This window comes from Myxine glutinosa, chromosome 5 (genome assembly GCF_964187855.1).
Source record: "Myxine glutinosa chromosome 5, kmMyxGlut1.1, whole genome shotgun sequence".
Classification (NCBI taxonomy): Eukaryota; Metazoa; Chordata; class Myxini; order Myxiniformes; family Myxinidae; genus Myxine; species Myxine glutinosa.
Genome location: NC_136265.1, coordinates 129,475,346 through 129,490,994, shown reverse-complemented (window position 1 = coordinate 129,490,994; position 15,649 = coordinate 129,475,346). Strand labels below are relative to the sequence as shown.

The 15,649-nt window shown below is 44.1% G+C and overlaps 1 protein-coding gene across 1 annotated transcript in view; it reads left to right on the top strand.

The window, feature by feature from the left end:
- Window positions 1-15,649, top strand: part of PEPD (peptidase D) — a 66,661-nt gene that overhangs the window by 5,357 nt on the left and 45,655 nt on the right. Inside the window, exons 2-3 of the mRNA XM_068116257.2 lie at window positions 7,701-7,884; window positions 14,303-14,430. Coding sequence (XP_067972358.1) covers window positions 7,701-7,884; window positions 14,303-14,430 — 312 coding nt within the window. The remainder of the gene's footprint in view (window positions 1-7,700; window positions 7,885-14,302; window positions 14,431-15,649) is intronic.

Here is a 15,649-nt window from a genome sequence, read left to right as displayed (position 1 = left end):
TGATCGACTTAGCCCGGTTTTGATCGACTTAGCCCGGTTTTGATCGACTTAGCCCGGTTTTGATCGACTTAGCCCGGTTTTGATCGACTTAGCCCGGTTTTGATCGACTTAGCCCGGTTTTGATCACTTTTGCCCGGTTTTGATCGACTTTTGCCCGGTTTTGATCGACTTAGCCCGGTTTTGATCGACTTAACCCGGTTTTGATCGACTTAACCCGGTTTTGATCGACTTAACCCGGTTTTGATCGACTTAGCCCGGTTTTGATCGACTTAGCCCGGTTTTGATCGACTTAGCCCGTTTTGATCGACTTAGCCCGGTTTTGATCGACTTAGCCCGGTTTTGATCGACTTAGCCCGGTTTTGATCGACTTAGCTCGGTTTTGATCGACTTTTTTTTTTCTTTTTCTTTTTTTTCCTTTTTTTGTATACAAGATCGAGGCTCGTGAAAGAGCAAACATTAATCACACAAAAAGACAAACCGACACACAAAACACAAAAAACAAGGGGAGCGGCAGACAAGATGGGGAGAGAGGGGGGAGGACACAAAAGAGAGGGGGAAGAAGGGGAAGGACACAAACACAACATTTGAGAGCAGGGACATCGGGAGGACTTGGGGGGAGGTGGGAGAGGATTAAAACATATGAACACTGCAAGGACTCTGGGGTGAATTACCGGGGGTAGAAAAGATCAAGGTTTTCGATGGGGGAAGATAAGAGATGGTGGTGAACAGCTGTTTTAAAGACCTGGAGGGAGGAGTGGGATTGAAGGGAGTGGGGGAGTTTGTTCCAGAGGCGGGAGAAAAGGGGAATGAAAGAGTGAAGGTGAGCAGAGAGCCTAGACTTTGGCAGTTTAACCATAAGAGGGTTGCAGGCAGATCTTGTGCGACCTGAAGGAATATTGGGGGGACAGAGCACAGAGAGAGCTGGGGGAGCAAGGCCGGAGAGGAGTCGGTAGAAGACAGAAAGACCACCTACCTGCCTGCGGTGAGTGAGTGAAAGGCCCTCAGAGATAGCTTCATCGCGGGAGATTCCAATGATTCTGAAAGCTTTGGATTCAACAGCGTGAAGCCGAGCCAGGTGTGAGGCAGGAGCACCAGCCCAGAGGGGGGAACAGTATTCCATTGAGCTGCGGATGAAAGCCTTGTATGTGGTGAGGAGCTCAGGTGTGCCAAGGAAGGACTTCGCACGACGGAGGATGCCCAGTCGGCGACTGGCTTTGGAGGCCAGCTTGGAAATGTGGTTTTCCCAAGAAAGATCATGGCAGATAGTGAGACCCAAAAGCTTGAGCGACAGAACTTCTTGGAGAGGATTGTTGAGAAAGTAGATGGGAGGGTTGTCCAGTCGGTCCTTTCGGAGAGACATTGTAAGAGTGTGAGATTTGTCAGGATTGAAAGACATGTTCCACTTGTTTGACCAGTCTGTGATTTTGTCCAGGTCTGCAGAGAGTGAGGAGGCTGCAGACTGCCGATCTGAGGGATGAGGAATGGAGCGACAGAGAGTAGAGTCGTCAGCAAAGAGATAGAGAGGATTTTCAAGAGAGTCAGAGAGATCATTGATGAAGACCAGAAAAAGCACAGGGCCCAGAACACTACCTTGGGGAACTCCAGCCTGAACAGGAAGAGGAGATGAGAGAAACCCATTCAGGGCCACACGTTGACTACGACCAGAGAGGAAGTCCGCCAGCCATGCGTGGAGATTTCAACCGACTTAGCTCGGTTTTGATCGACTTAGCCCGGTTTTGATCGACTTAGCCCGGTTTTGATCGACTTAGCCCGGTTTTGATCGACTTAGCCCGGTTTTGATCGACTTAGCCCGGTTTTGATCGACTTAGCCCGGTTTTGATCGACTTAGCCCGGTTTTGATGGACTTAGCCCGGTTTTGATCGACTTAGCCCGGTTTTGATCGCTTTCGCCCGGTTTTTATCGACTTAGCCCGGTTTTGATCGACTTAGCCCGGTTTTGATCGACTTAGCCCGGTTTTGATCGACTTAGCCCGTTTTGATCGACTTAGCCCGGTTTTGATCGACTTAGCCCGGTTTTGATCGACTTAGCTCGGTTTTGATCGACTTAGCTCGGTTTTGATCGACTTAGCTCGGTTTTGATCGACTTAGCTCGGTTTTGATCGACTTAGCCCGGTTTTGATCGACTTAGCCCGGTTTTGATCGACTTAGCCCGGTTTTGATCGACTTAGCCCGGTTTTGATCGACTTAGCCCGGTTTTGATCGACTTAGCCCGGTTTTGATCGACTTAGCCCGGTTTTGATGGACTTAGCCCGGTTTTGATCGACTTAGCCCGGTTTTGATCGACTTAGCCCGGTTTTGATCGACTTAGCCCGGTTTTGATCGACTTAGCCCGGTTTTGATCGACTTAGTCCGGTTTTGATCGACTTAGCCCGGTTTTGATCGACTTAGGCCGGTTTTGATCGACTTAGCCCGGTTTTGATCGACTTAGCCCGGTTTTGATCGACTTAGGCCGGTTTTGATCGACTTATGCCGGTTGTGATCGACTTAGGCCGGTTTTGATCGACGTATCCTGGTTTTGATCGATTTAGCCCGGTTTTGATCGTTTTAGCCTGGTTTTGATAGTTTTAGCCTGGTTTTGATCGCTTTCGCCCGGTTTTGATCGATTTAGCCCGGTTTTGATAGATTTAGCCTTGTTTTGATCGATTATCTCCTTAAACTGATCTGATCTGATCGATTATCTCCTTTGAGAAAAAAAAACAAACAAAAAAACAATGTTCAATTCATTAAGCCTTGTTTTGATCAAGCCATTGTAGCTGCAGTATTTATATATACCTTGTTTACCTGTAATAAGTCGGTTCTGTATTGACAGGTGTCAGGCATAACAGTTTACGTCATTACAAAAGGTCATTTTATCCTTCAGGTTAATAGTTCTGTTTACGTGTTGATCGATCTTTGCCTTTGATCGTAATCTTGTTTCAGGTACTTTGACCCAGGTTCAGCTTGTGGTAACGGGCACGTGATCGGGTTGTGCAGCATGGTGCTCAGGGTTACATGACACCGATTACCGATTACTGATTACACTGGTTACACTAGTTACTTTATTACTCACACTTTGTGAACAAGCTGCTTTAAACTATCACTGCCAGCGTCATCCACTGTTATGACGTTGTGTTGAAATGATACTAGAGAGTTCATAAAACACCTTACCCCCATAGTTGTCAACCACAACCTGCTTGGAGGAGTCGGAATATTTCGTAACCGGTTTCCAGGTGCTACAGGCCCCGTTCAGGTTCAGGGCGACGCCCTGCGGGTACCAATCCAGTAAAATAGAACCCAAATGGAGAGCTCTGGTGGCTGTAAATCTTAATATAGTAACAAACGAGAAGGAAGAAAAAATATTTACAACTAGACTGAACTCCTCAAACTTTTAATGATCATTTGGTATTCCAAACTTGTGTTCAGATTTCAAAAAACTAGTCTAGAATCAAAAACAATTTCACCAAAAAAAATAACATTGGTTGTAAAAGCCAGTATTTTCATTGGTTGGTTGGAGACTAGTCAGATGACTTTGTTAAAAAATAAATATCGTTTCTAAAAAAAATAAAACGTGACATTTCAGTAGTTGCCTCTTTTACACCACCTTATTTATCACATTACATTAATTCATGTTTGTTTTTGGTGTCCTTTGTAACATCCTTAAAACAGTAAGTTTCCTGTTTGGAATGATTTTCAATTTTGTTTGACTGCCAGACAAGCATGCTGAATGGAGAAGGTGGTTCAGACTCGGCAACGGTTGCTAGAGTGAGATGTGCATGGAAGAAGTTTCGGGAACTGAGTGGCGTGCTGACGAGGAGGGGAGTGTCGTTGAAGCTGAAGGGAAAGGTGTATGCTGCATGTGTGAGAAGTGTTATGATTTATGGGAGCGAGACATGGTTAATGAACGTAGAGCAGCAACGAAGGTTGGAAAGGGTGGAAATGCGAATGGTTCGATGGATGTGCGGAGTATCGTTGAGAGAGAGGAAGACAAATGATGAATTGCGAAAGAAGATGGGAATAGAGCCTGTGATTGATGCTGTGAAGAGGAACAGGTTGAGATGGTTTGGTCATGTGTTGAGGAAGGATGAAAGTGACTGGTTGAGAAGAGTGATGGAAATGAATGTAGAAGGAAGTAGAGGACGGGGAAGACCGAGAAAGACTTGGCTAAAGATGGTGGAAGAAGAAATGCGGGCAAGGGGGTTAACAAGGAGAGATGCAGAAAATAGGGCAAGATGGAGAAGATTGTCATGGGGACCGCAAGGCTAACCCTCGCTCTAGCAGGGAAAATGGGCTTAAAATGCATGTTGTTGTTGTTTTTTGCCAGACAAGCAGAGTAAAAATATTATCTCTCTCTCCCTCTCCCTCCCTGTGCATGCGTGCTCGGGATGAGATTCCATACAATTTGCCAAATTCATAGCCAAAGTACTTGCTAAACTGCAGGTTCATGTTCCGGTTTGTGTTCAAAATATAAAATACAATTGAAATTTCGTAATTCTTGGATTATAAGCTGATATCTGCAGACATACAAGATGAACCAACCGCTTAACCCCGCTTTTCACTTTGCATTTGTCATCCCCTGGAGGGGCATTAAGAAGTAGAAGAACAACAACAGGCATTTTAAGGCCATTTCCCTGCTAGAGCGGGGGTTAGCCTTGCGGTCCCCATGACAATCTTCTCCATTTTGCCCGATTTTCTACATCTCCCCTTTATAACCCCCTTGCCCGCATTTCTTGTTCCACCACCTTTAGGCAATTCTTCCTCAGTCTTCCTCAGTCTTCCCCATCCTCTACTTCCTTCTACATTCATTTCCATCACTCTTCTCAACCAGTCACTTTCATCCTTCCTCAACACATGACCAAACCACCTCAACCTGTTCCTCTTCACAGCACCCATCACAGGCTCTATTCCCATCATCTTTCACAATTCATCATTTGTCTTCCTCTCTCTCAACGATACTCCACACATCCACCGAACCATTCGCATTTCCACCCTTTCCAGCCTTCGTTGCTGCTCTACGTTCATTACCCATGCCTCGCTCCCAAAAATCACAACACTCCTCACACATGCAGCATACACCTTTCCCTTCAGCTTCAATGACACTCCTCTCCTCGTCAGCACACCACTCAGTTCCCAAAACCTCTTCCATGCACATCTCACTCTAGCAACCATTGCCGAGTCTGATCCACCTTCTCCATTCAGCATGTCTCCTAGGTAGCAAAATGTTTCCACACCTTCCAGCTTCACGCCATCTCCAAGATCCAACTCAACATTTCCGCCATCTGCAACTCCCTCTGTGCACACCTTACACTTGAATGTAGCTGCCACACTGGTTAATGACCCTCTCAAACCACTACATTTTTGATGAACCCACTCAGCGCACATTGTACATTGAATGGAGTTCACTCCGACACCCTTCCTGCACACAGCACATGGCCACTTTCCAGGTCTTTCCACCTCACCACATGCTTTACCACTTGCCATCACCTTCGTCTTTCCGATATTCACCTTCAAACCTTTTGTCTTCATACATTCCTTCCACTTGTTCATCTTCTCCTTCAGTCCATCCATACTTTCTGCAATCAACACCAGATCATCTGCATACAACAACTCCCACGGCAAACCCTCCTTTATGTTCCGAGCCAGCACCTCCATCACAGCTACAAATAGTAGTGGACTTAGTACCGACCCCTGATGCACTCCCACCTTCACCTCAAACTCACCACTGTTCCCGTCCTTCGTCCTTACAGCTGTGCGTGCTCTCTCGTACATTGCCATCACTACTCTGATCAAGCATTCCTCCACTCCTAACTTCTTCAATGCCCATGTCACTACTTCGCGTGGAACCCTATCGAATGAAGAAGGCGAAGAAGAATAATAAGAATATTTCATTATTTGGGTGTGATAGCTTGACCCAATTTTAAAAAGCGTGGGTTTCTCGCTAAATGCGTGAGAGTTGATCGGTAAGCACCCTACATAGTCTTGAGAAGAAGAACATAGGATGGGTCTTTCAAACTGTCGCTTTGCATTTTGCACAAAACAAACATTGCTCGGTGCCACCATATTTGCCTGGATGCCGATTCTCACAGTTATTCTGATTTCAGGGCATTGGACGGCATGGATATTTTGTCCAAGAACTGCTAGACGGAATGTTTATTGAAGTTCCAAGAAGGTGAATTGTGTTCTGCAGTGTTCAAGTATATAATTCAGTTGAAATAAAATAATCTTTTTAAAGCCGGCACAAAAAAATACCACAATACAACACATTGAATCGGAGCTTTTCCACCGTTGACGCAGCTTCTTTTACACCACCTTATTTAACACATCACGTTAGTTATTTGTGCCTGTTGTTTGTGTCCTTTATGACGTCCATAAAAACAGTAAGTTTCCCGTTTGGGATGATTTTTATTTTTGTTTGACTGCCAGGCAGGCTGACAGAGTAAAACAAGACCGCTAGTCTAACAGCGGCGTAGCCGGGCTTGTTTGATACTTTCGTTGAAGAGGATAGTGACCTGGGAGGGGATACCAGTTATCAATCAGCAAATAACGGAGTGCTTCCTTGAGTACGAACTTCTGTCCTGGGGTTGCACACGACTTGATGCATTGTCAAACAAACAGTTTTTCAGAAAGGACCCTTTGGTAGATGTGGAATTTTCTAATCGTCTCGTTCAAACAAGAGTATTCTTTCAGATCGGTGCCTGTGACAAACTACATGCGTGACAAAGAGGAAGGTTTTGAAAACTAACCAGTTAATCGATGCGGTATAATTTGATTATAGATATACTAGTAGAGCTGTACAAACCAAATACAGTACCGTGTTTCTTTTACGGGCTGGCATGATATCTGAAAGGTTGTTTGCACTGCCCTCTGAACTGTCTAGCCTAGGTTTGAACCCGACCCAGCTATAAACTACCATCCTGGTGTTTCACATGCAAGGACGAGACATCGGTGTGTGTGTGTGTGTGTGTGTGTGTGTGTGTGTGTGTGTGTGTGTGTGTGTGTGTGTGTGTGTGTGTGTATATATATATATATATATATATATATATATATATATATATATATATATATATATATATATATATATATCATTCCCTGGAGGGGCGTTGAGCTTGAGGACCTGCCTGCCAGCACTGGTGTTAGTGGGCATAAGGATCCCACTGTGTCTTTGCAAAAAGTAGGGGAGTTGTCACCAGAATTCTGAACCAATTACAAATTCCTGTCCAAATCATCTTCATTTGAAAATGAGGCCGAGTCAACTGGTTCGTGAAAAAGTTAGCCCAAAATTTTTCCCTGGCTGACTCCCCAAGAACCACCTTTATAGGCCATTTTCCCCCACAGAGCAGGGGTTGGCCTTTTTCGGGCACCATGGGCCCCTTTTTGAAGCAATGTTTTACGGCCGGATGCCCTTCCTGCCGCCAACCCTGTTAGTCGCCTCTTGTGACACACGGGGAATGTGTCACCATCCCAAGAAGTGTCACCAATGTCACCCCAAGAAGGGGAAATAATTGTGGCAGTAGTAGTAGTAATAGTAGTAATAGTAATAATAATAATAACATTAATAATAATAATAATAATAGATGTCACAAAAAGATCAAGAGACAAATTATTGCAAAGGGCATAGAACAGGGATTTGATTTCTTCGAAAAACTTGATTTCTGACACGAGCGAGGTGATTCAACCCATCACCATATTCCTCCCTGACCCCAGAGCCGCCTTCAGCCTGGATGAGGGGACTCTGCCCGTGCCAGTGGCGCTGTTTGCGGAGAACCGGCGGCGCCTATATGAGCGCTTGCACGCACGCGAGGGGATGGCGAGCGGCACCGTTGTCGTCCTGCAGGGTGGAGAGCAGACGCAGAGATATTGCACCGATACCGATGTGCTGTTTCGACAGGTCTGGACTGGAAACTTAACAAAATTGTCCAATGTGCTATGTAATTTCACTGGAAGTTTGTGCAGATTTGCTAAATTATTGATTTTTGGAAAGGTTTTATGTATATATATATATATATTTATTTATTTATTATGAGATATTGACCACAACAAAGCCTGTAAGGCCACTCGAGGTGGGGGCTACACAAAGGAAAGTACAGAAAGAAAATCGATGTCAGAAATGTGAAAATCAATGTTTATATTTATGGATATCGAGTTACGGCGACCATTTTGGATTTCAGAATGGCTACCCTGTCAAAACTAGTTTTCGCTATATCTTCGCTCATAATTGAGCTATTCTCTTGACTTAAAGTTTGAGTGTTATGTTTTAAAGGTGAAATATTCCGTTTATTGTAGTAATATTGGTGTATAATGAATAATATTCCATATACAAGATCTGAAGGGCATTTTGTTACGTGAGTACATGGATCAATACACAGGTCGTTCATGTTCTTGTGTTCATCATACCACTCACATGCTAATGTTATATAGCTCTGTATATCAACATCATTATTATCAGGTGGAGCTGAACTCTCCATATGTGTGTCTTCATCATTCTCAGTTTGTCCTATGCACAGACAAACATTTGTGCATGGTAAGTCCTTGTGCCGGCATGAGCATCTCCGTGATGTGCAGTTTGCCTTGCGCTGGCACTTGACCATATTAGCTATCACCAACGGTGCTGGATGACAGTCAGTTGTTTGTGGCCGCATGTGTCCTTATGATGCCCAGGCCCCACAGGATCAAGAGGCGCTTGCTGTGCATAGATTGCTTGCCTCCGTGTTCTGGCCTCGACGTGCACTCTTCACATGCTGCTTGAGTGTGCCAACTGTTGTTTGGAGTTTTTCACTTTCAGCCATGTATTTGTAGAACATTGGTCCCTTTTGATGAATCCTCATCACTGTACGAAATGATTTTGTTTGCCAAGTAGATTTTCAAGTTGTTGTTTGGTCATGGGGCAGAAATTGTTTCGTGGAGATATGTCTGAGTTTTGTGTCGTGTGAAACTTGATACTGAACAGTTGCTTTCCCTTGGCCCCCATTACTCGGGTGGTGGTGTTTGTCAGGGATTAATCTTTGTATTTATCAAATGCCACACCAATCTAATCAAAGTATCTTGTATCGTACATCAGCTTGACAAAGAAAGGTTTACTGACATCTTCAACTGCGTGCATGGTTGTTGGAACATTTTGCCGGCGTATGTGCCATCATCATTCCATCAACGATTGCTATCTTGTGACTGGGGTCAGGTAAACATGCATTCACATTGTCATCTCCATCAGGTGACCTGTGTGAACCTAGGGTGGACGTGGGTTGGGCATCATTTCTTGATGGGTCGCCTGAGGTCAGTTCCTGGAGAGCATGAATTGGCTTGGATTTGTCAGTGCATGGCAATAGTGAACCACTTGGTGTAGAGTGATCCTTTGGGGTGAGTGTGAGTTCATAATCACCAATCGCCTGCTTCATGTCGACATCTCTGCCTGAACCCTTTTTTCTACCATCATGCCCTCTGTAATCTGTCATATACTGTATGTGATTTGTAGCGTTTCGCTAAGCCTTGAGGCACTAGCTTAGCGAGAAAAGTCGCAATCCCTATGTCAACGGTCAGCAGCCCTGTTCGGTGGGGCCCGGAATGGTTTGCCCCGCCCACGAACAGGCTGACGGTCCATTAGTGAGTGACAGTGGAGAGGTGTGATGCGTCATTGGTGATCCACAGGCCAGAGGCTATAAAGGCGGGTGCAAGGAGGGGAGGTGTCACCCGGAATCGGCATTGGAGAAGCTGCGCTTCTTGGCCCTTGTTCCTGCCAGAGCCATGCCCTTCCCTTGGCCCTTCCGCTCCTCCGAAGCAGCCATTGTGGAAACAGGACAGGACGTTATCCAGTCTGAGCTGCCAGGACTGCAGAGGGACTCTTCCTGCATCGTGTTGGGATTGTCCCGATGATTCTCTTTCTGTCTTGTCCTTGCCATTTTGTCTATCTCACGTTGTGTGTCTGACCGGGCCAGGCTATGCTATTTAAGTAATCCCATTTGTTTGTTTCGTTCATGGGTGTGTAAGCGGTAGTGGGTAAGGGGTTTTATTGATTTATTGCATACTGTTATTGCTTATTTGTGTTTCCTTCCCCGTTCAATTTACAATTAAACCGACTTGGTCTGGGGGTGAATTCTGGCTGTGGTGGTTCTCATTGAGAGATTAAGGGATTTGGCTGCGGACCGTTGCACTGCACACCCGGACTGCATCGCAAGTCGGCCCCGCTTGGCTTAATTTGTATACAACGTGCATCGCCGAATTAGTTTAACGCTGGGTCAATTCGGACTTCCAAACCGTATGGTATCGTGGCATAGATGCATAATCCGGCATGGAAGACCCCAAAAAGACCCCAAAACGGTCAACCATTACGATCATATGGAGACAACTTGCTGGATTTGAACCAGGCAAATGGAACGACTGGGGAACCACACCAATATTAAGGATTTGTGGCACATATGCATGACTAATTACTCTGTAGAGGGAATCACAGTCGATACTTAATGGATTAGTATTTTTATTTATTTATTTATTTATTTGTACACAAGGTCGAGGCTCGTGTAAGAGCTAGCACATGAATCACAAAAAACATAAACGGACACATAAAACATATAATAAAGGGGGTGGGAGACAAGTTGGGGAGAGAGAGGGAAGCACACAAGTACACAACGGTAGAGAACAGGAACATCGGGTTTTTCAAGACATAGTATGTCTTGTAGCTTTGATTTTTTTTTTCAGATAATGTGTTCACATTTGACAACACTAGGCAACATGTTATTATGTTATCGGGCCTCATTGGTTACCTGTCCAAACTACCTCTTGTATTCAGTTGACAGGCATCCTAGATCAGGTGCAGCCAAGAAGAATGTCTGTCTCACATTGGCATTGCTGGGTATGCCAATCAGAGCAGAGGGATGCTTTGTGGTTTTGTTGACTTATGCAAGTGCACGATCAGCACCAGTTGACCCAAGTGGATTGTCCTCTGTTTTGTGACAGAAATGTTTCCTGTTTATAGTTCCTTTGAATCGAGAGAATACTTCGAATATGAGCGGAGATGTTGCGAAAACTAGGTTTGACATGGCGGCAATTTTGAAATCCAAAATGGTCACCATAACTTGACATCCGCAAATCTCAACATTGGTTTTGGGATCCCAGAATAATTCCAGATTACATAACATTGACATTGAACCCATGGTATAAAGACAGGTAGTTATACAAAATGAGTTTGTAAATGGGTTGACAAGGTGGCCTAGAGGTATGCACACTGTCTCTAAGCTGTCTAACCTGGGTTTGAATCCCATCCCAGCTGTAAACTGTCACCCCGGTGTTTCACAAGCAGGGAGAGGTATCATTGTCGGCCCTCGGATGGATGTTAAACTGGGCGTACCATCTGCCGGCATTCGTTGGTGGATGTTAAAGATCCCGCGGTGTCCTTCGCGGAGAGTAGGCGAGCTATCGCCGGCATGCTGAACATATTACAAATTCCTGCCCTAACCAGCAGAGGGCGTTGCATCAGCGACACAGCCACACCCTCAGACAATGATGCTACCCCGCAGTTGACATATTGATCTGGTAGTACATCTATATAATAATACCGTAAGGACTCGACTTTGTTATCCCTTTTACGCCGCACCCAGTGACCCGATGCCCACGGCACTAATGGATTTACCATCTACGAACTGCGCTCTTTGTTTATCACGTACAGCCATACTCGAAAAATCGGAATTAGTCGACTTTGGGGCCCAAAAGCATCCGATTAACGGCCGATACGCCGCCATCTTACGACGCCATCGTATTGGCGCCTGCTGGGCGAAGGCGATGCGAGCCGTCCGCTGATTGGACAGTCGAGTGGTGTGAACTAAATGGTCTTTTTATTCCCTTGAACATTTTAAATTAGGATATATAAGGAAACGTCTTTATCGTCATTTTAATGAAGTTAAATGGAGTGACGTTTTGAAAACGTTTTTTGAAGTTTGAAGTTTTTTCGAATCGAAGTGAAGAAGTTTTTGAAGTTTTGATTTTGGAAACGTTAAATGGAGAAACAGTTTCACAGGAAGAGAATGCGATGCGATGAAGAAGAATCCATCTTTATTTTATTTTTTTGAACCACAAAAGATTGAAGCTCCACGAAGTCAAGAATGTGAAACTACGTGAATGTAATAAAATAAAAATATACATAAACGACACAGTTCTATGAAACAGTTTCACAGGAAGAGAATGCGATGCGATGCGATGAAGAAGAATCCATCTTTTTTTTTTTTTTTAAACCACAAAAGATTGAAGCTCCACGAAGTCAAGAATGTGAAACTAAGTGAATGTAATAAAATAAAAATATACATAAACGACAGAGTTCTATGGAATTTTAAATCGATTCATTTTCACATGAAGAAAATGACGCGCAGATGAAGAAGATGACTGCATCACCGGAATTCACCTCAGGTTTTTGGCGTATCTTTCAAGTTGTCATGATTTTGTGAAAATCCTGAATATTCCTTTGGTTTTGTCGACACGTTTTGTTGAGAAGACGATCAACAAAACATTTTCCTTTTTGATTGACAGGTTACAAATGTGTTCTTGAATAGCCGAAATGTCGCGTTTTTTAATTCAAGTTGAATAGGTCTTGAGGCCTTTATTAATAATCTATCTATATAAATATAATAATAGCGTAAGGACTCGACTTTGTTATCCCTTTTATGCCGCACCCAGTGACCCGATGCCCATGGCACTAATGGATTTACGATCTACGAACCGCGTTCTTTGTTTATCACGTACAGCCATACTCGAAAAATCGGAATTAGCCGACGTTGGGGCCCAAAAGCATCCGATTAACTGCCGATACGACGCCATCGTATTGGCGTCTGCTGGGCGAAGGCGAAGCAAGCCGTCCGCTGATTGGACAGGCGAAGGCGACAGCAAGCCGTCCACTGAGTGGACAATCCAGAGCATGCATTTGTGCCGGTGTCGGTGATCGTTGTTCATATACGCACTCTTCATTCTCATCTTTCTTCCTAACTCTTACTCGGACAAGCAAATCCCCTATGCCATCCATAATGGTACACTCTATCCATACACCACATCCTCCCTTCCGTGGATGTTCCACGGGTTTCGGCTAGTCTATATAATAATAGCGTAAGGACTCGACTTTGTTATCCCTTTTACGCCACACCCAGTGACCCGATGCCCACGGCACTAATGGATTTACGATCTACGACCCGCGCTCCTTGTTTATCACGTACAGCCATACTCGAAAAATCTGAATTAGCTGACGTTGGGGCCCAAAAGCATCCGATTAACTGCCGATACGACGCCATCTTATTGGCGTCTGCTGGGTGAAGGCGAAGCAAGCCGTCCGCTGATTGGACAGTCGAAGGCGACAGCAAGCCGTCCACTGAGTGGACAATCCTGAGCATGCATTTGTGCCGGTGTCGTCGATCGCGGTGTACGCTAACCTCATCAGGTGGGTTTACCATAATTTCTTCCAACCGCGCTCTTTGTTTATCACGTACAGCCATATCGAAAAATCTGAATTAGTCGACTTTGGGGCCCAAAAGCATCCGGTGTGGCCAGAGTGGTGCTATGCCGATTCCTATTACGAATCCATTCATTTTTCAAAAGTATATCGTAGCGTTGTCATGTAAGTAGATTGCAATAAATACGTTGTTCATAAACGCACTCTTCATTCTCATCTTTCTTCCTAACTCTTATTCGGACAAGCAAATCCCCTATGCCATCCATAATGGTACACTCTATCCATACACCACATACTCCCTTCCGTGGATGTTCCACGGGTTTCGGCTAGTAATTAAATAATGCTTGCTTTGTGCTTTCCAGTCGCGGTTTGATTCCCGACCCAACTATGCCCATCAATGGTGTTGCGTAGACGACCCCTACTTGGACATAAATGCACTTAGCTTTGGCTCACACATCCTATGTGTGTGCAGAGGTTGAAACTTTGTTACTGTCTTCACCTGAACCCTAGATTCTGTTCGGATGGGTATTCCCAGGGCTACACCTATCTCGGGTTAATACTGTCATTGAGAATGTCGTCGCTCCTGTGTTTGTCAGTCATGAAGTCGGAATCATCGTAAATTGCGCAAATGTACATGGACATAGAAAAGATGTTTTGTTTTGTAAATTTTTGATGTTTTGAAAATAGATTATTTTGTTTTCCCACTTTTGTCAACGTCATACATGTACCAATCTGAACAGTTGGAGCACAAGAAGCCTGGTACCGTCTATGTTCCTGTACCTTACTGTGAATATTGAAAATGCCACTTTGGGCCTTGTTCAGAAGCCTCATAGGTTTGTGCAAAATTGGATATCAGTTTGTCATTATCACCTTCTGTTTGACACAGGAATCCTACTTTCACTGGCTGTTTGGCATAACTGAGGCCGGCTGCTTTGGGGCATTGGCTTTGGAATCTGGCAAATCCATCTTGTTTGTCCCCAAGTTGCCTGACTCGTATGCTACCTGGATGGGCAGGTGGGTGTAAGAGGTATTATTTTTATTACTATTATTATTGTTATTATCAGCGCAGGAGACGGGTTTTGTGTGTGCGTGCGTGCGTGCGTGCGCGCGCCTGTCCGGGCTGTAACTTTTTTTTAGCATTTGAGCTATTGTAATCAAATTTTCACCAAAGCTTTATTATGATAACACGGAAAAGTCAACTTAATAATTTGGTCAAAAGGTCAAAGGTCAGCATCACATAAAATCGTAAATTTTCATCCAATTTACTTGAAATTTCAATTTACCATTTGAGCTATCAAATTTTCACCAAAGCTTTATAATGAGAATATGGAGAAGGTAAATTAATAATTTGGTTAAAAGGTCAAAGGTCAGCGTCACATAAAATCATCAATTTTCATCCGAGTGACCTGAAATTTAAAGAATTTGCATATTGGGTCACTGAAATTGTTCACCAATCAAAAACTAGACAGTTTTTTTTTTTTAGATCAAAAGGTCAAACATCAAGGTTGCGTAAAATCGCCATTTTTAACCCGATTGACCTGAAATGTAAAGAATTTACATATCGGGTCACTGAATTGGTTCGCTAATCAAAAGGTAGGTGTCAATTCTTTTTATTATTATTATTTTTTTGGATCAAAAAGTCATAGGTCAAAGTTGCATAAAATCATCAATTTTTTAAAATAAAAATTGACCTGAAATTTTAAGAATTTGCATATTGGGTCACATAATTGGTTCACCAATGAAAATCTAGAATCTGATTGCTTTTTAAATCTAAAGCTCAAAGGTCAGGGCTTTGCATTTTCAGATGCTTTCGAGTAATTAGCTCACCTGGAACGAAGTTCAGGGGGGGCTTATGCGATGGCGCGTCGTCCGTCCGTCCGTCAGTCCATAAACACTTGAAACGTCTTCTCCGAAACCGCTGATGGGATTGCGACTAAATTTGGCACAAATTATATTTGTTGTGTTGTTACTAAAGTTTGTTCACGGCATTTAAAAAAATCGAGGTCTAAGGGGGTTTACCGGGATCAAAGTGGATCCAGGTTTGACCCCCCCCCCCCCCCCCCGCCAAAATAGGAATTTGCTTTTTCCTCTGAAACGACACTTTTTCGATGAAATTCGATGAAAATTTTCGATGAAACTACCACAACCTTCATCACCCATGATGTACCAAACTTTGTTCATGGCATTTTAAAAAATCTGCCCCTTTGGGGGATATGGGGGGGGCGGTGGGCAA